Source organism: Sylvia atricapilla, chromosome 5, assembly GCF_009819655.1.
Source record: "Sylvia atricapilla isolate bSylAtr1 chromosome 5, bSylAtr1.pri, whole genome shotgun sequence".
NCBI classification, from domain to species: domain Eukaryota; kingdom Metazoa; phylum Chordata; class Aves; order Passeriformes; family Sylviidae; genus Sylvia; species Sylvia atricapilla.
In genome coordinates this window covers 4,318,458-4,336,889 of record NC_089144.1, presented here as the reverse complement: position 1 = coordinate 4,336,889, position 18,432 = coordinate 4,318,458, and the positions used below count along the sequence as shown (strand labels likewise).

The 18,432-nt window shown below is 41.1% G+C and overlaps 1 protein-coding gene across 1 annotated transcript in view; it reads left to right on the top strand.

The window, feature by feature from the left end:
• The first annotated feature begins 1,596 nt into the window (after positions 1 to 1,596).
• The window catches only part of MOV10L1 (Mov10 like RNA helicase 1), a 30,703-nt gene continuing 13,867 nt past the window's right edge, over positions 1,597 to 18,432 (top strand). The window contains exons 1-12 of the mRNA XM_066318594.1: positions 1,597 to 1,693; positions 2,689 to 2,873; positions 5,788 to 5,941; positions 6,446 to 6,558; positions 7,475 to 7,665; positions 9,702 to 9,842; positions 10,727 to 10,953; positions 11,087 to 11,282; positions 13,737 to 13,931; positions 16,104 to 16,218; positions 17,546 to 17,723; positions 18,325 to 18,395. Coding sequence (XP_066174691.1) covers positions 1,615 to 1,693; positions 2,689 to 2,873; positions 5,788 to 5,941; positions 6,446 to 6,558; positions 7,475 to 7,665; positions 9,702 to 9,842; positions 10,727 to 10,953; positions 11,087 to 11,282; positions 13,737 to 13,931; positions 16,104 to 16,218; positions 17,546 to 17,723; positions 18,325 to 18,395 — 1,845 coding nt within the window. The 5' untranslated portion in view covers positions 1,597 to 1,614. The remainder of the gene's footprint in view (positions 1,694 to 2,688; positions 2,874 to 5,787; positions 5,942 to 6,445; positions 6,559 to 7,474; positions 7,666 to 9,701; positions 9,843 to 10,726; positions 10,954 to 11,086; positions 11,283 to 13,736; positions 13,932 to 16,103; positions 16,219 to 17,545; positions 17,724 to 18,324; positions 18,396 to 18,432) is intronic.

Below are 18,432 nucleotides of genomic sequence, written 5' to 3'. Positions count from 1 at the left end.
GACACCTGAACTGCACTGTGTCCAGTAAAAATATGAACTACCAAGACAGTGAAAAAGTCAGTAAAATTGTATTTCCTCAAGCACTACAGCAACTCTTTCATTAATGATATTAAGTCAAAGCCACATTCTTTTTCCTGTTAGGCAAGTTTGTCATGTACTAGAGTTTATCCTATCACTTTGAAACTGGCTGCTACGAGAGCGCCGTAATCCATCAATAATGCCATTTGTGTGTGCATCTTCTTCCAACCCACTTGCTTACACCGCCTGGTTCATTCCCAGGGCACGGAGAGCTCTCAGCCCTGGGGAGGTGACAGCCTGTCAGTGACTTCTCCCCGGTCCAGGCGTCTCATCACAGAAACGCTATCATACACTACGACCGCAATTTCGGACAGCACCATCAGCAAGCAACAGGCTGCACGCACCCTCTTCCCTTAAGCTTTTCCGCGGTGGCCTCGTGCGACACCACCTTTACCGCGCCCTCAAGCCCGGCCAGCCGAGCCCCTGCACAGGGAGGGCCCTCGCCGCCCGCCGAGCGCCGCGCTGAGGGCTGAGGGCTGCGCTGGGGGCCGAGGGCCGCCCTGAGGGCCGAGGGCTGCGCTGAGGGCCGAGGGCCGCGTTGGAGGCTGAGCGCTGCCCTGAGGGCCGAGGGCCGCGCTGGGGGCCGAGGGCCGCGCTGAGGGTTGAGCGCCGCGCTGAGGGCCGAGGGCTGCCCTGAGGGCCGAGCGCTGCGCTGAGGGCTGAGCGCCGCGCTGAGGGCCGAGGGCTGCCCTGAGGGTTGAGCGCCGCGCTGAGGGTTGAGCGCCGCGCTGAGGGTTGAGCGCCGCGCTGAGGGTTGAGCGCCGCGCTGAGGGCTGAGCGCCGCGCTGAGGGCTGAGCGCCGCGCTGAGGGCTGAGCGCCGCGCTGAGGGCCGAGGGCTGCCCTGAGGGTTGAGCGCTGCGCTGAGGGCCGAGGGCTGCCCTGAGGGTTGAGCGCTGCGCTGAGGGCCAAGGGCTGCGCTGAGGGCCGAGGGCTGCCCTGAGGGTTGAGCGCCGCGCTGAGGGCCGAGGGCTGCCCTGAGGGTTGAGCGCCGCGCTGAGGGCCGAAGGCTGCCCTGAGGGTTGAGTGCTGCGCTGAGGGCCGAGCGCTGCGCTGAGGGCCGAGGCGCGGCCGGCTCAGCCCCTGCGCGGGCCCGCGGGCGACCCCGAGGCGCGCGGCGCTGCCCCGTGACCCGCAGCGAGCAGCGCCATTGGCCGCCGCAGCGCGGGCTCGAGGCGGCGCGAGGGAGATTTCGCGCCTGAGCGTCGTGCGCTCTGCGGGCTGTGTGCGGGGCTGTGTGCGGGGCTGTGTGCGGGGCTGTGTGCGGGGCTGTGTGCGGGGCTGTGTGCGGGGCTGTGTGCGGGGCTGTGTGCGGGGCTGTGTGCGGGTTCTGTGGGCTGTGTGCGGGGCTGTGTGCGGGGCTGTGTGCGGGGCTGTGTGCGGGGCTGTGTGCACGGCTGTGGGCGCTCTGTGGGCGCTCTGTGGGCTGTGCGTGGGTTGTGCGTGGGTTGTGTGCGCGGGTTGTGTGCGCTCTGTGTGCTGTGCCGAACCTCCGGGGCCGTTCTGGTGTCTCTGACTCTTCGCTAAGGCGCTCCGGGATGCTTTCTCTTTTCTCTAAGGCGCTCTCCTACTTCTGGAGACGTGCAGATGACGAAGATGAGAGAGGGGCGAGCTCCGGTAGGAATTCCGGGCCGGCTGTGGGTTTGTGGTGCAGCTTCTGAGCCGTGAGGCCTGCTCGTCCGCCGTGTGACTGGGGCTGAGTGCAGACCTGTTCCTTAAGAACGGGTGTAAGGAGAAGACTGGGATTCTAAGACATCATTTTAACTACAGAGCATGTGGAAGTTTTCCCCGAAGTACTTTTTTTGCTGTTTCCTGGGTAGGACAGGTTACTTTTGCCGCTGAGAGCATGGAGTGAGGTGTAGGAGCGGTCGCAGGCGATTGTCCTGCTCTGCTCTGGGGCAGCCTCACTTCAAGTCCTGGGGGCAGTTTCAAATGCCTCAATATAAGACCGGCATAAAACCGTTTTAGTGAGTCAAGTGGAGGCAGAGAAAGGCGGTGAAAAGCATCGAGGGTGTGACTTAGGAGGAGCAGCTGAGGTCACTCGGCTTGTTCATGTTGGAGAAAAGAAAGCTGAGCTGTGACATGCGGGGCGCTTGTCTCCTGTCCCTGAGGAGCAGTGACAGGACACGAAGGGGAAGTTCAAACTGGACAGTGGGAAAAGGCTCCTCGCTGGGAGGGTGGTCAGTCACTGGAACAGGCTTCCCAGGGAAAGGCGCCAAGTCTGTCAGGGTTCAAGGGGTGTTTGGATGATGTGCTGAGTCATATTGTTAATTTTAGGTAGTCCTGTGGGGAGAAGAGAGTTAGACGCTGTGATCCTTATGGGTCTGTTTCAGTGAGAGGTATTCTATGAATTGGGTTTTTTTTAACAGACCCTAAAGCACGCTGGTTTTAAAATGTAGTTTGTATTTAACTAGCTTTAATAATTGGTTGAAACCATAAATTGCCATGAGACTTCAAGGCTAAATTTTGAAAGTTATTAGTTGGCAGCTGCTGCTGTTTCCAGTTGGCCTTTTGATAGAAGGGATGTCCCTCTTTGTAGCATTCATAACTTTTTGCACAGTCCTATAAACAAGTGATTGGGGTTTATGTCAACACTTTTCCTTTTGATGCAGGTGATAAAGGCTTGAAAAGGGTACAAGGAGTAGTGACAAGACTTTGCCATGACTATGGGATGATAGATGACATGATAGTCTTCACAAAGGATGCCGTTACAAAAAACGTGCTGCTGGCTGTTGGACAAGAAGTCATTGCCACTGTGGAAGAGGATAGAACATCAGGTGGCCTGAAGGCTGTCGGGGTAAGAGGTGAAGATAAATAGTAGTCTCACTTTCTCCATAAGTACCTTGAGGCTCTGTTTTGGAAGTTGCTATAGTTTCAGTCTCACAGATTCTACAAAATAGGAGAAATTGCAAACTCTTCACCTGGAGGGGATAAGTTGGGTTTTGTGGGTCATTTTATTGTTTCATTCCATCTCCTTTCAAATTATGTTTAATACTGATTCTCTGGATATAGGTTTAGATGTAGTGAATGAGAAGCTATTAGTTGAGATAATCCTATCAGAATTTTAGTCATAGCTACTCCAGATCTGTATAATTTTTCCAAGTTTCAGGTAAATTTATGTTATTGTTATATGAATGGCTAAGAAAATCAAAGCAGTTTGATCTTGTTCAAAGAACAGAAATTTCAAAACTTCTTGTAAAATTGGTAGCATAATGTTATAGACAATTACAAAAATGGAGATCATACTACCTTTTTTCTTAGCACTTCATTTGCAAACCTATTTCAAGGTTGATGATACCTTGTCACAAATAGGGAGGGGAGTATTTCTTAGCAAATCATGTTGAAACCAAATGTGGTTTTATTGATTAAATAAAACCGAAGAAAGACTTGATGGGGAGACAGTGTTATTCTGTGATTCAGGATTAAACATAGAACAAAAGTAAACAGGAAATCTTTTTTCTAAAGTATTACCAGCTCTAGTGCTCTCAAAAACCTAGTGTCTTGTAAGATAACCTTATAGCTCTTCTTATTTCCTTTTGTTTCTCCTTTTTACATTTATATTACTCTCTTACATAAGAACTAAGTAGTGTTTGTCCAGCAAGCAATATCAATGCTGTTTGGTAAAATAGTACTCACAGTCAGAAAATTGAATAATTTAAATCTTACTTTTTCTTCCTTGTTTTTCTTCTGACTGACAGCTTTCACCATACTGCTGAAATATTGTCATTGCTCCAAAATACATAAACCTGGTAGCTGAGAAACTGCATATGGCTCTGCAAAGCAACTAGAGTATTTTAGCAGCTGTGGCATGTTTTGCTGTATATTCTAGATAGTGCCATTTTCAGCAGTACTTTTTTTCAGAAGCATGATGAATTTCCTTATTCTTGTTTGTGAGCCATAACCCTGCAGGCATCTCAGACTGTTGGCAAAGTCATTTGTGGCTGGGTGAAAAGCTTTGAGACAAAGCTGACTATACTCCATTGAAAGTCAAAGTCCAAGGGCAGTCTTCATTCAACACACAAGAAGAAAAGGCTAATTTCTCTAACGAATATAAATAAATACCTGAACTATTTTGTACTTTGTGATGTATTGCCTTTCCATGTAGTGGCACAAACTTGGGATCTGAACATTTGATAACAACAGCAAAAGTATTTGAATTGTAATTGTTTTGCATGGTGAAGAACTAAGTCCCTTTTCAGACCCCTGGTTATAGGAGAAAATTTACCTTCCTGGCAAGCGTAATTATTAACCACTATACAAAGTGATGCTGGAATACCAGTACTATCTCCTTCCAAATATCTGAGATATTACCACTTCAGGTTTTCAGTGATCTAAGGGGTGCTCCTGTCATTGCAGGTAGGAGTACCAGCTCTGCAGCCTGGACACTGCCCACATGCAGTTTGGGGCAGAATTTTGGAAGGTGCAGTTCAACCTTGGGTGGTGTCAGTGTGTTTATGTCACTTGTTTTAGGAGGAGCATGGTCAGCCTTGGGTGGCTCTCTGCTCAGTTCCCTGTTTCAGCTCCTGTTTGCAGCTACTGGCCGTGTGGTTTGGAAGGATCGTGGCTCAAAAGTCTTCATTTCAGGTTTATTTGAGGTCAAGTCCTAATTAAACTCTGCATGGAATGTTTATAGGTTCTGTAGCAGATTTTAAAACCAGGCTGCTAGCAGTGGTAGTAGGAAGAAAGAACTTTAGTTTTATCGCTAGAGAAAAATTGAGAAGTATCGAAAGAAAATGTATGTTGAGAGTTTTAAGGTGTTTTCATGTCTTAAAAATACTTCTTTAGGTCTACAAATTACTTTCGAGTGTAACTGCATGTGTAGTTGACATGAAATGTAAATTTACTAGTCTTCTGACGAACAGTTTGCTTATTCATGTTCTATCCATATGAAGCCATAAAAATAATTTTGGAGAATTTTTTTCTATTCTCAGACCTTCCTGGTGAATGGGAACAAAGTATAGATTTTTTTTTTTTACAGTGAGTTTTCATGTTGTCAAAGAAGTATTGTGTAATAATTCTTTTAATGAAATACAACAGTATTGGCAAAAAATAGTCAACTATATATAGCCAACTGTAGTGTTTGCAAACCTCTGAAGTACAGGTAGACATAGGCTATTTATTATTATCATAAATGATAAGCATTATGTTCAGCAAAATAAATCATAAAATTTCGTATGATAATATACTTCAGATTGGATCAAACTTCAGTAAACCTACAGCTGAGATGGTGATATGAAGAGTCTGTAGGAAGCAGCTCTAGGGGTTTTCTTAATCAAATTACTAAAAAGTGACAGGGTTGGTCTAAACTACTTTCAGTGTTTATAAATACTATCTTGGAAACATGTGTTTTGCTTCCTGAAATAGTAGTTTTCTACTTCCAGTTGTGTACAGACACATTACTGGATGTGATATTTCTGGCAAATGAATGAAAATCTTAAGTAGACCTAGAGCAAGAGATGTGTGAGGATGATTTGCAAAATCAGCATGTAATTACAGCAGTTGTCAGCACTGCAGCATACAGCACTCTTTAAAAGAGAACTGTTTATTTACTACTCTTTTTGTGGCCAAAAAGTAACAGCTACAGTAAGTAATTGTTTAATAAGAAGCTTTGCCTCCATAAGCAATTGAAATTTTGTAAGTTTATTGAAGGAATATATATTTAATTCTAAGGGCCAGCTGTTTAAATGTTTGGGGTTTTTTTGTATTAATAGGTAGACGTCATCCAGAATGCACAAGACTGCAATCCTGCTTGTGATGCCTCTGAACTGAATAAGAAAACATTAATAGGCAGTATTACCTCTCTGTCTGTGGATGGTGGCTATATTAATCAGAACACATACTTTGCAATGGAAGACGTCTGGGAAGGTGTGTAGGGACTTGTTGTTTCCTCTTTCTTAATATTTTTGTGTGTAGAATAGACATATTTTCTGATAAACTTGCAGTTTTCATCCCAAATAACCTCTAATAGAGTATGTGGTAAAACACAGTGAAACAGCCAGACAGGGATGAAGAAAGCTGCCTGTTCATTCATATTTTCATGTGTACAATAGACATATCTTCTGATAAACTTGCAGTTTTCATCCCAAATAACCTCTAATAGAGTATGTGGTGAAACACAGTGAAACAGCCAGACATGGGTGAAGAAAGCTGCCTGTTCATTCTCACTGAGCATGACCTGCATTTTAGCATAAGTTACTTGTAAGCAGGTGTGTTTTCCCACTAGCAAAGGACTACAAAGAGAACTTTGGACTCAATGAGTCTGAATAATGCATTGTTCTGGGTTTTGTTTAACTTACACTGATTCTGTAGGAGACAAATGTAAATGTTATCAATAGGAATTAACCTTGCAAAATGTTCTGTTTTGTATAGATTTTAAGCCTTATGAAGGTGACTGGGTGCAAGCAAAATATTACATTAATTCAACAACATGGAAGAGTGAAGCAGTTGCTGTAAGGCCTTTGAGGTATAAACAAGTAAACAAGGTAAATGTTCTGAACATTGTTTTTGGCAAGAGGAAAGTGAGGTTTCAAATTGGTTTCAGTTACAAATAGTAGTAGATTGGTTTCTGGGTGAAGTGAGGTTTCAAATTGGTTTCAGTTACAAATATTAGTAGATCTTCTATAACACGTTTAATCAAAAGATAAAATGTATCAATTCATCCATTTAGAGCATGTTTGTAAAATAATAAGATGTTTTGATAATGCATATGCATTTTGGATTGAACAGAAAGAGTAACTTATGTATTATGAATTGCTGATTTGAATTCTTACTATTAGTTATAATGAGGATGTGTCATCCTCATTATAGCTATATTGTATTATATAGTCCTCATTATAACTATATTATACACTCCAATGTATATATATTATAATTCCATGGGAATTTATTATATTTAATTTATTTAAGTGTTTCAGCTTAAAAATAATCACGGTCCCTTTTTTTTTTATTTGAATGAAAATATTTGTTTGCACTAGTAATGCATAGGCTATGCCAAGTTTATGGTTTATTGTATTTATTTTAACCCTATATATTGAATATTTGCATGTCAAACGTAGGAAAAAATTCTCATTACTGGTAGTATGGAAGTATAAATTAGATAAGTTGATATGTCACAAGAAAGGTGTCATGGTTAAGTCTGATGTACAATTATAGTATGCACTTCAGGGGAATTTAATGCTTATTTGAGGTCCTTGTGTTTCTTTGCCCTTCTAAATCTGAAAACACGCTCAGTGGTTATGGGTTAGAGCTCTGTGTTTACCTCCTGTGAATAAGCAACATTTCAGAATGCATTTTTATTCATGCTAGAAGGGCTGCTTAAGGGGGAAAAATAGGCAATGTTAGTATGTCCATTAGCTTAAAAAGATCCCAACAAGTAACAGTGAATACAAACTATTCCAGGTTCGCATTTCCAGCGTCTATAGAAGAACCGGGACAATAGACGACAGTATATTTTTCACTTTGGATTCACTGAGGCTTCCAGATGGTTACTTACCTCGCAGGCATGATCTAGTGAACACCATTGTGGTGGAGAGCAGTCAGTCCTGTTACATTTGGAGAGCTCTCTGCCTGGTGCCAGTCAGCGAGGATGGGTAACGTTATTTTGTTCTCTTTATAGCAGTTACAGGCCTGGGGAAGTTATGCAGCTTGTATTTCATTGCATCTGTTAAGCAAGAAACATTGTGAATATTTCCCTAGCTGACTAGAAGGTGTAATAGACCATTGGGAAAAACAGCATGATATCATTTGGCCCTTGTTTGGGTTTTTTTTTCTCCTTCTAGAAGGTGGGAATGTGACTGCAACCAGAGAAGCAAAACAGGTAGCAAAACTAGCTGCACTCAGGGATATTGCTAGACAGAGAAGGAGTTTTGCATGCATATTAGAAAAATGCCAAGTTCATTGTGCTCCTTTATTAGGGACCTCAATGTTTGAAAACAAGTTGCAGCAAAATTCACATAAAATTCATGTTTCTTTATTCCATTTTGCATAAGTTACAGTGATTGTTCAGATATCTGTCCTAAAAAGGAAAAGTTTCGTGGTCTAAATAATAGCGATTTATTAGGCTGGCAAGTATTGAACTGAAAGGTTCTGCAGGGGCTTTAGATGTTATATGTGGTATGAGGAGATTCTGGACATAATGACACTGCAGAAGTGGAAAAAGTAGATGATACTGAATATGGAGAAGCAGCAAAATATAGGGAAATAATCAACTACACAAAAGTAAAATGGGCAACTAGTCAATAACAGACCTCAGCAATGATATGGAGTTTGACTTGTGAGTTTAAGTGTCTGTCCTGTGAAACACACAAATACCACCTGAATGAATAGATCTGTTCACTGTAAAATCAATCACTTCCCATGCCAAGGTCTTGGCAGGATTACCTAGTCTAACTCTGCAGGCCAAAAATAAATCATCCATTGGAAAGTCCAAAGGGAGAGCAAAAGGACATTCTGATATCTTTGAAATATCATCTTTGGGAGATCTCTAGGAAATTTAGCCAAGGCTAGTATATATTTCTTCAAAGGATGTACAAAGAATGATATAAGCTGTTTTCTCTAGAGATAGCAGATATAATAAATTGTACCTTGATGAAACTTGAGGTGTTTACATCATTTTGCAGAACAATACAAATTGTTTGCATCTTTTTTTCAGCTGCCCCTATTTTTAATGATGGCTTTTATACAGAAAATTATTACTAAAGCCAAATTACAGAAGTAAACCTTAGAGTTGATTTCTCAGGTTTAGTGTACATCCTACTATATCAAAAACTGCAGCCTAGGCTGCAGTGGGAGACATCTAGTGGGCTTGGCTAGTAAATTTGTGTAGCTAATGAAAAGCAGCTGCACTCATTTTCTGCTTCAGTTTATCAGATAACTCAGGAGTATGAGGGTATGTACATATTAATGAGATTATTAAAATATTTATAAATATTATTTCCATGCCACTTCATTTAAATGAATATTATCTTAATTACAGAATAGAAACAGTGTAAAAAAAGAATTTCTACAGGTAGAAGACACTAAGAGTTTAGACCTGTGCTCAGTGTTTCAAACAGGGAAGAGCATGTGCCTGGTTCCATAGGCATTTTTCATCAGTCCTATGTGATAAAAGTTTTCAAGGGTAGTTTTTGGTTTTCAACTGTTTTTTAGTTTTGTCCTCAGCTTGCTGATTTCAGATTGGAACAGTAAGCAGAAGACACAAGTGCATAGGTTGAAACACTTCCAGTCTAGTGGTTTTATCTCTTAGCTGCAGTGCTTAATCTTGCTGAGGAGCTGCTCTTTGTTGTGTCTTTGTTCAGCTCCCAAAGAGAGCCATAATGACTTCACTCACTATTTGATTCAGCTCTTCAGCAGGGATTAGTTAACTTCTCAATCATTTTAGTCTTGCATCCAAAGTTTTATGCTGGTTTATTGTGCTGCTGACAAAAGACTTGTTGCTGCTTAAAATAGTTAATCCAATTGTCTTGGAAGGATAAATGGCTGAGAAAAAAAATGAGCTGTCTCACCTACTTCTTTCTAAATATTATGACTGTGCCTTCATATTGTGTTTCTTAAACTTAAGCTGAATCAAAGATATTTGCTGAGCCTATTAGTGTTTAAAAACTGCTACCTAAAATTATTTTTACAGACAATCTCACTCTGATGAAGGTAATGTGGATGAACCTTATGAAGACATAACAAGAGACAAAGGAGACTTGAAAGTATCAAGAATGACTGACTTTGGAACTCTGAAGCAGGGGGAATCTAGAAGACTGATCATTTGGATAGAGTAAGCTTTTTTGATTGTTTGAAGATTTATTTCTATCACTCTGCAATATATTTACCTGGTTTACATCCAGAAGCCTCTTCTAGTGGGGCCTTGGGGTTTGTGATCTTCAGGCAACCTCTAGATACTATGGAATTAAAGAGAATTTCACACTGAATTAGTGTCTGTAGGATAACCTTTTTGGTACTGAGCATTTATCTTGCAGGTAGGGTTTTGAGACTCTCCAATCCTGTATCTCTTAGCAATCCTTGTAAAATCCTTCCTAGAACAAGGATTGAATTAAGAGCTTTTACTTGTGTGTTTAACTGCAGATACTCTGCCATCTTCAGAATCTTAGAACAAGAGGACTGTTGCATACTCATGTATTAAAAGCAGACAATAATTTTTTTTCTGTGTTTTTTGGGGGGGCTTTTTTGTAAACTTGGATGCTGAAGAACTATGTTGGTGTATCCTTAGGAGGGTTTTGTTGTACTGGTGGGGTTTTATGGGGATTGGTTGGGGGATTTTGTGTGTATTTTCTTTTTCACATCTGAGCATAAAGGCTTAAATGAAAGATGCACCTGCATACCCATTATTTATTGTTCTGTGTTCTTTCCTAAAAGTTGGTTACCCAATGATGAGTTTTAAGCTCCCATTGGTTTATATTATACATGGTATTTTTTTGTGCTTTATATGGTAGTTCATGTGACCCAAAAATATTAACATAAAGCAGAAGTTCTTGTCCTCATTAGGTAGAAGCAGTAGGGCAGTTTCTTTCTGATAGCAGTTATAAAATAGGGGGAACTAACCTGCTGCAGACAATTGTATTTGGCTTCAGGTAGAAATAAACTGCTCAAGAACATTCACCATGCACTTAAATATGTAACTAATCACATAACTACTTCTAGGAATGAAGGGAGCGTACCACAGTCCTTAATCAGCTGCAGATTAGCTGGATGGGTGAAAGGCAAGCAATTCAGTGTTGAAATTCCTCCAAACTGTGAGAATAGTCCATCTTCTACGATAAATGAAGAAAACCTCTCAAAAGCTGCAGTCAATTCATTTCATGACAGTGGAGGAACAACCTGTGAGTCATTGAACCATACCTCCATTATGAAGAATAGAGTCATTCCAGGTACAGTGAAATTCAAATACAGTTTGAATGTTGAATGTTAGCTCCTCAGAAAACTGATAAGTTTGTTTAAGACTTGCCTATGTTAGCAATAGAAATTGTGATAACGAAATTTATTATTATACATTTACCACAGAAGGAATTAATTTTCAAGAAACAAATTTATCGAAGACAAAGGAAAACAATTCCTTCTTGAAAGATGAATGTATGCAAAATGGAGAAAGTGAGCAAAAACACCATGTGGAGCAACCAGCTGAGCACAGCAATACTACTCCTGAAATTGTGATACCACCAGGTGAAAAAATATTCATCGTGATTGTATGCACAGCTAGGTAAGTATTTTTTCCATTATTTCTAACCAGTACGATGGCAAGAAGTAATGCAAATAGACTTAGCAGTTCCCTTGTTCTGTGTATAGTTCTCTTCTTGGCATGTTGTGCTTTAACCCCAGCTGGCTACGAATCTCCATTCAGCAGCTCACTCGCTCCTTCCAGCGGGACAGCAGGAAGAGTAAAATGAAAAAACTCATAGGTTGGGATAAAGGTAAAGCAAAAGCCACTAACACAAGGGATTTGTTCACCACTCCCATGGGCAGACAGGTATTCAGGCATCCCCAGGACAGCAGGGGTTTGTCACACATGATGATGACTTGGGAAGACAAATGCTATCACTCAGAATGTCTTTACTTCTTTCCTTCCCTCAGCTTTATGTACTGAGCATGATGCCCTGTGCTGTGGCATGTCCCTTGGGGCAGTTGGTGTCAGCTGTGCTGGTGGTGTGCCCTTCCAGCTTCTTGTGCACCCCTGGACTCCTCACTGGTGGGGCAGTGTGAGAAGGGCAAAAGGCCTTGGCTCTGTGCAAGCCCTTTTCCACATTCTAAAAACATCCCTATGCTGTCAACACTTTTTTCAGCACAGATCCAAACCACAGCCCCATACTAGCCACCATGAAGCAAATTAACTCTACCCCAGTCAAAACAGGCACATGGTGTAAAGTAAGTAAATCCGTAACTGGCAAATCATCTGAAAAATTATGTTAGACTTTGAAAGTAGTTACCGTTTCAGTGCTCGATTTTGAATTTTTATTGAAAGAAAATGGTAGCAGTTAATAAAGCAGTATGAATGAAAGTAGATAACACCTCTAAAATGGCACAATGAGATGAAGATAATGCCTGCAGATGGATATATTCTTTGTGGTAAATCCATTGCTCCATGGGCACTAGAGCTAATACAGATTTCCTGGGAATTCTGTGTTGACTCTGATGCATTTCTTCCAGTCTTTAGTATCTTGTGTTGCTACATTTCCTGATCTCGGGTTTTCCTGTCCTATGATGGGAAATTCAACTTATGAATGCTGAAATAGGAAAGAAAAAGCTTTCTTCACTGGAGGTGTAATTCACAGAGGAAGTGGTTTGCATGTCTTAGAAAACCCTCAAAAAACCAAAAACCCTTAGCTAGACAAAATATTTTATTAATTTAGTTAAGAATGGAAAGTGGCTTTGTGGGGGCTCTTTCTTTTAAGTAGGAGTGGGACCCTTACATGCCAAAGGTACAGCTTTGTACCTTTCACTTGCTTCCAGCTGTAGCTCTGCAGACTCTGTTCCACAGCCATTGATTCCTAGGATGGTAAAGGAAAAGTTGGGCAGAGGAAAACAAGATTTAATTCATCAAAGTGATTCTGCAATAATATTCACACTACTTCTCTTACCATTTTAAATAGGGAAGCAAGGGGTGATAAAAAATTCATTAGGAGGATGATCCAGCTCTAGTTTGAAAGACAGAGCTGAAGGCATGGCTTGCCTTCCTGGAGATAGACATGTAGAAAGAACGATTTATATTTCACTGTAAATCCATAAAAGCCACAAAGTCTTAGAATCATCTAATAATACAGAATAATCCACACAAAGCTTCATGGGAGACTGCAGAATGAATTTAACAAGTGTTTGCTTGCCACTTAAGAGCCACAGAGACTGCAGGTTCAGACCATAAATTTGGACAGTTCAGTGTCTATTTTGAGGTTTTATGTCAGAGAAAACCAGGCTATAACCTGTTTTAACCTGAGCAGGTAGTGTTAGCTGGCAAAAGTTTAAAAAGCAGTTCTGCCAAAGGGAAGGTAAGCTGGAATTCTTCTTGGCTGCATTTGTTTCAGGCACATGGTAGCAGTGTTGGACCATGTAGTTAGAGAATTGCACTCTAGTAGTGCTTAAGTTTCTTAGAAACCAATATGAAGAAATCTTTCCCTCCCATTTTTTTCCTGTCTGTCACTCCCTAAGCAACACTTGTGCATATAAATTGTCTTTTTCAGAATTAAAGGATTTTTCCTACTTTCTCCACTTCATGTGTTTACAGTTAGGGTTCAGTTCTGAGTAGCTTTTCACAAGGTGCTGCAAAGCTGTTACTGCAGACAGTGGAGGGAGTTGCTTCAGGTTCTGTGGTGGAGCTGTGTGGCTCCTCTTTTGCAGTAGCAGTAATTCCAAGATGTTCCTTGTAACAGGGGTGTTAATTTTGTACACTATTATGTTGAGTGGGGGGATTTTGCATTTTACCCAAAGTTTTGATGAAATTGTGGAGTTGAGATTTTTCCTGTGGTTTTGGGTTGGAGTATTTTGTTTGGGTGGGGTTTTTAATTATTTATGATACCTGGATTGAACTCGAGATGGGGAGTGTGAGGAATTGCCCTAAATTAGCAATTCTCATATGTAACTGAAATGAGAATCTATCTCATGACTGGAGAAAATGAAGTGTGAACATACTGGTTTTAAGAAGATTACTTCTGTTTACTTGAAGGATTCATGGGCACAGTAAAGAGCTCCTGTTGCTTGGCTTTTCTGATTTTACTGTTGGCCGCTACCTTGAAGCCACTGTAACATATGAAGAAGAATTGCTTATAAAACCTGTACAACCTTATTCTCCAAGACAGCATAAAATTATTCCAGATTCTCAGCCAAGGAAGACAACAGTGGCTGGCCCTAAACACACAAGGTACTGTCACTTAGACCATAAAATAATGGATTTTATGGACCTAACACTGCTCTGTTTGATGGTACTATATCTGTTCTGTAATGCTGAGAAAGAAAATGTGAAACTGGGAGAATCTGTACATGTTTGTTTATAGGGGTGTATATATATATGTGTGTATGTGTGCATTGTAAACAAGATGATTGTGGACATTGCTGATCGAAGAGGTTGTTTTAGTAATTAACTGCTTGATTTCTTGTAGATTTTTTAAACAATCTCTAACGTGTGGTAATAAGATGAAACACTGTTTCTTAGTTATCTGCTTAGTAACAATTGTGTTATTAAGAAAAAAGATGGGAAACAAAATAATTTCTGAGATACTAAGCTTCTTAATTCTTTACACAGCATAATTCTCTACTTCTCACTAATGTCTCCCATCTTTCATTCAAAACTTTGGTTTTGCAAATAAGCTTCCATTTCACTTAGGGTATTTGCTTAGTTATTAAAATATACCTAAGCTGAAAAAGCAGAAACATGGTGTTTTCATATAATCTGCAGGTAGAGCACTTACTACAGAATAGCTGGAGTTGGAAGGAATCCATAAGGGTCATCAAGTCCAGCCCCTGTCCTGGCACAGAATCACCCCAAGGAGCACACTATGTGCCTGAGAGCTTTGTCCAAACACTTCTTGAACACTGTCAGGCTTGGGGCTTTGACCACTTCCCTGTTCAGTGCTCAGCTACATTCTGGGTGAAGAATTGTTCCCTAATACCCACCTTCAGGCTCTCCTGACACAGCTTCATGCCTTTCCCTGAGGACTCATGCACTGGTCACTAGATCTGTGCCTGCCCCTCCTCTTCCCCTCATGGGGAAGTTTTAGGCTGCAATCAGCTCTTCCCTCAGTCTCCTCCAGGCTGAAAAGAACAAGTGACCTCAGCAGTTCCTCATTAGGCTTCAGTTCATGTTCCTGCAGGCCATTCAGTGTCCTCGTGGTGAGGGTGAGACAATCCCCTCCCTTGCCTGGCTGGCAATGCTGTGCCTGCTGCACCCCAGGATACCCCAGGCCCTCCTGGCTGCCAGGGCACTGCTGACTCGTGTTCAACTTTGCCATCCACCAGGATCCCCAGATCCCTTTCTGCAGTGCTGCTTTTCAGTGTTTTATCTCCCAGTCTCCTTATACATCCAGGTGGACCAGGGCAGAATCTGGCACTTTGTCCAATGTCATACAGTTGGTGGTTGTCCATATTTCTAGTCTACATAGGTCTTTCTTCAGCACCTCTCTGCGATTGAGGGAGTCATCAGCTCCTCCCAATTTAGTATCATTGGCAGACTTACTCAGTGTACCTTCAAATCTTTCATCCAAGTAATTTGAGAAGATGCTGAAGAAAACTGGCCCTAAGATGGAGCTCTGTGAAACCCCACTAGGGACAGGTTAGCAGTCAGATGTCACCCCCTTCACTGTAACCCAGTTCCTCACCCATCACATGATGTGTTTATCTAGCTGTGGGCTGGGTATTTTATCCTGAAGGATCCTCTGAGAGACAGTATCTAAGTTTTACTGTCTTGTGATGACATTAGCCAGCTGTTTGAGTACTCAGATGAATACCATCAGGTCCCATAGACTTACAGCAATCCAGCAGGAGCAGCAAGTCCCACAGAAGTTCAGGTTCAGCTTGGAATTTATCATTCTCAGTCATGACTCTCCAGCTAAGGGCACTGGCACTCCCACAGCCCCTCATTGGTGTTGATGACAGAGACAAAGAAAGCATTAAACATCTCTGCTTTGTCTTTGTCCCTGTGTGTCAGGTCACCATCCTCATCCTGTAATGGGCCAGTGTTGTTTCTGCAGTGCTTTTTGCATATTTTTAAATCCTTTTTGTTGTCCCCCACAGTACTGGACTGCTTCATTTTCAGTTGAGCTTTGGCCACATGAATTTTTTTCTCAACAATGTCAAGAAGCATCTTCGTAGGGGATCTGTTACCTTTCTTCCCAATATAACAAACTTCTCAGTTGTCGCTCTGAAGGAGTCATAAATGTGGTGTGTGTGTGCGTTTTGGGTTTATATTCTTGGTGATGCAGCATGTTAATTAGCTGTTTTTCACATACATTATGCATGTGAAGCAGCCTAAATGATATATCATAAATTATATGACATATAAGCAACCTAAATGATATGTTGTATGTTTTTATTTTAGAAATAAGAGAAGGTGGTGTTCGAACTTCCTCCCCCATTATACCATACCAGATGAGTTAAGAAAATGTGTTGAACAGCAATTAGACATACTGACCTTTCAGCCCCTCCTGGCAGAGGTATGTAAATGTAGGTTTTATATAAAAAATATTTTCTGATAGTATTTTTGTTCAAGCATCCTCAACTTAGGGAGAACGTGGAGTCCTTAGTGTATGAGAAGATGACATAACACTTGTCAGGTAGACTCAAACTTCAGTCTGGATCCCATAATTTCCATGGATTTCAGTATGGTACAGATTGCAAGCTTACAAAACCACAAAAGCATAAATGGGAAAACATGGAAAGAGAGTAGAAGTATATTGGGGAGAACATCACAGAAGCTGAACAAAGATTTCTCTGTATTCTCACTTTTTAGGCATCATTTGTAAGGGTTTTTTGAGGTGTCAGAAAAATTGTTATTTCACAGAAAATCACAGTCTCTTAAATTATTGCAATAACAGAGGATTATTTTCTGGTTGTTCCAGATTGTTTTCTTAATCACTGTCAGATTTAATCCACTGTAGCTTGTTCAAATTCTTCCACAAGTATAGCAGTTTCAGAATACAAATAAAACGCCCCCAGAAAAGCTATAAAGTCTTAACAAGAATATTACAGTGATTCCTCCTCCAAAACTTCACTCTGATTTCTGGTAGGACACTGCCACAACTCACTTTCTGCTAAATTTTAAGTTCTTATAAACCAGGACTGACACTGTTTTAAAACATAAAAGGCTATATTCTGCTGACTAAATATCTCACATTTAACTTGAGATCACAGCATTAAGCTAGTAGGTTAGAGATCCTCTCTCAAAAGCTCTGTAGTGTTTATAACAATAATTACACACTGAAGGCCTGCCATTAATGGTTACTGGTTTTTAGCCACACCTTAACCCTAACCTTAGCTAGAACTTGATACTGTTGGAGAATACCTCTGCATTGAGATTCATTAAGCCCTGAGGGAGAAAATTCAGGTTCTTTCAGCTTGCCATAAGTTGTATGATCATCAGCCAGAGCCGAGACTGACATGACTCTTTTTGGCTGTGTCTGTCCATGTATTTAGATTTTATGCTTTCTGGGCATAAACTGAGCATAGAACTCAGTTTGTAGACTGCCCCTGAATTCAGATGGTGAAACTGCCACTGGAGTAAGGAGAGTCTTGGTTAACTCTTTAGCTGAGGGGCTACAATATTTGAGCTCCAAGGGCTATACTAATCTTGCTTTGGCTATTAATGAGGTTTAAAATATTACCAAATGTATGGATGCATGTGTTTAGGTATCTTATTTGGCAACCCAGTTGCTGTGCAGCCTGTCTTAAGTGTTTTGTTTAACATTAGCAATAGCGGGTTCCGTATCTTTGTGTACAACAGATATTGTAATGTATACTAATGCATACTGGGTTTTTTTTCAGCGTCTTAATCTCGATAATTATAAAGCAAACTTTTCTACTCTTTTATGGCTTGAAGAGATCCAAGCAGAAATGGATTTAAAAGACTACTACATGAGTGGGGTTACTTTAAAAAGGAACGGGAACTTGTTGGTGCTGGAAGTGCCAGGAGTAGGAGAGGGCAGACCTCGCCTGGTTCCAGGTACAAATGAACGTGAGATAAAGTCAAAGGGCATGTTGATCTATATTTTCACTGCAGTGCAAACCATATTGTTTATTCATTTGTTTAAAGAAGTCTTTCACATATTTGAGCACGAAGTTACTCATTTAGGCTAGGAGACAGGGGACACAAGGACACTGTCAGTGTCTTGGAGTGGCTGCTATCTGAAGCAGCATTGCATATGTCTGTTCTTACAGGTGTTTCAATACTGTAGGATTTTTATTTTACAATAATCAGTGGACCTTTTAGCCAAAATAAACTGCAGTGTAGTAATAGCTTAAAAAGCAATAGGTGTAGAAAAAAAGCTGGGAAATCAGCTAAAATTAAATTCAGAATTTTAAATAATATATACGAGATGGTGTTGTCTAATGGCATCAGTACTAGATGCCTTTTAAAATGTAAATACAACTACATATAGCATTTCAAAACTGTACTGATGGATAACAGCAACTTTGCTGAAGTTAGTGTCTTGCTAAAATTCCTAGTTTAAACATGCAGAAGAGAAAGAGAAATTACATGCTGCAGTGAAAATGTTACTATTACTTGTAACAGTATTCTGCCTTTTAACTTTGTTTGCCATTAGGTGATAAGGTGATACTGAAAAGTCAGATCTACTCGGAGCATATAATAGAGTACATTGCCTATGTCGCTGAGGTAAGCAAAGTGTCTCTTCTCCTGAAAATACCATGGC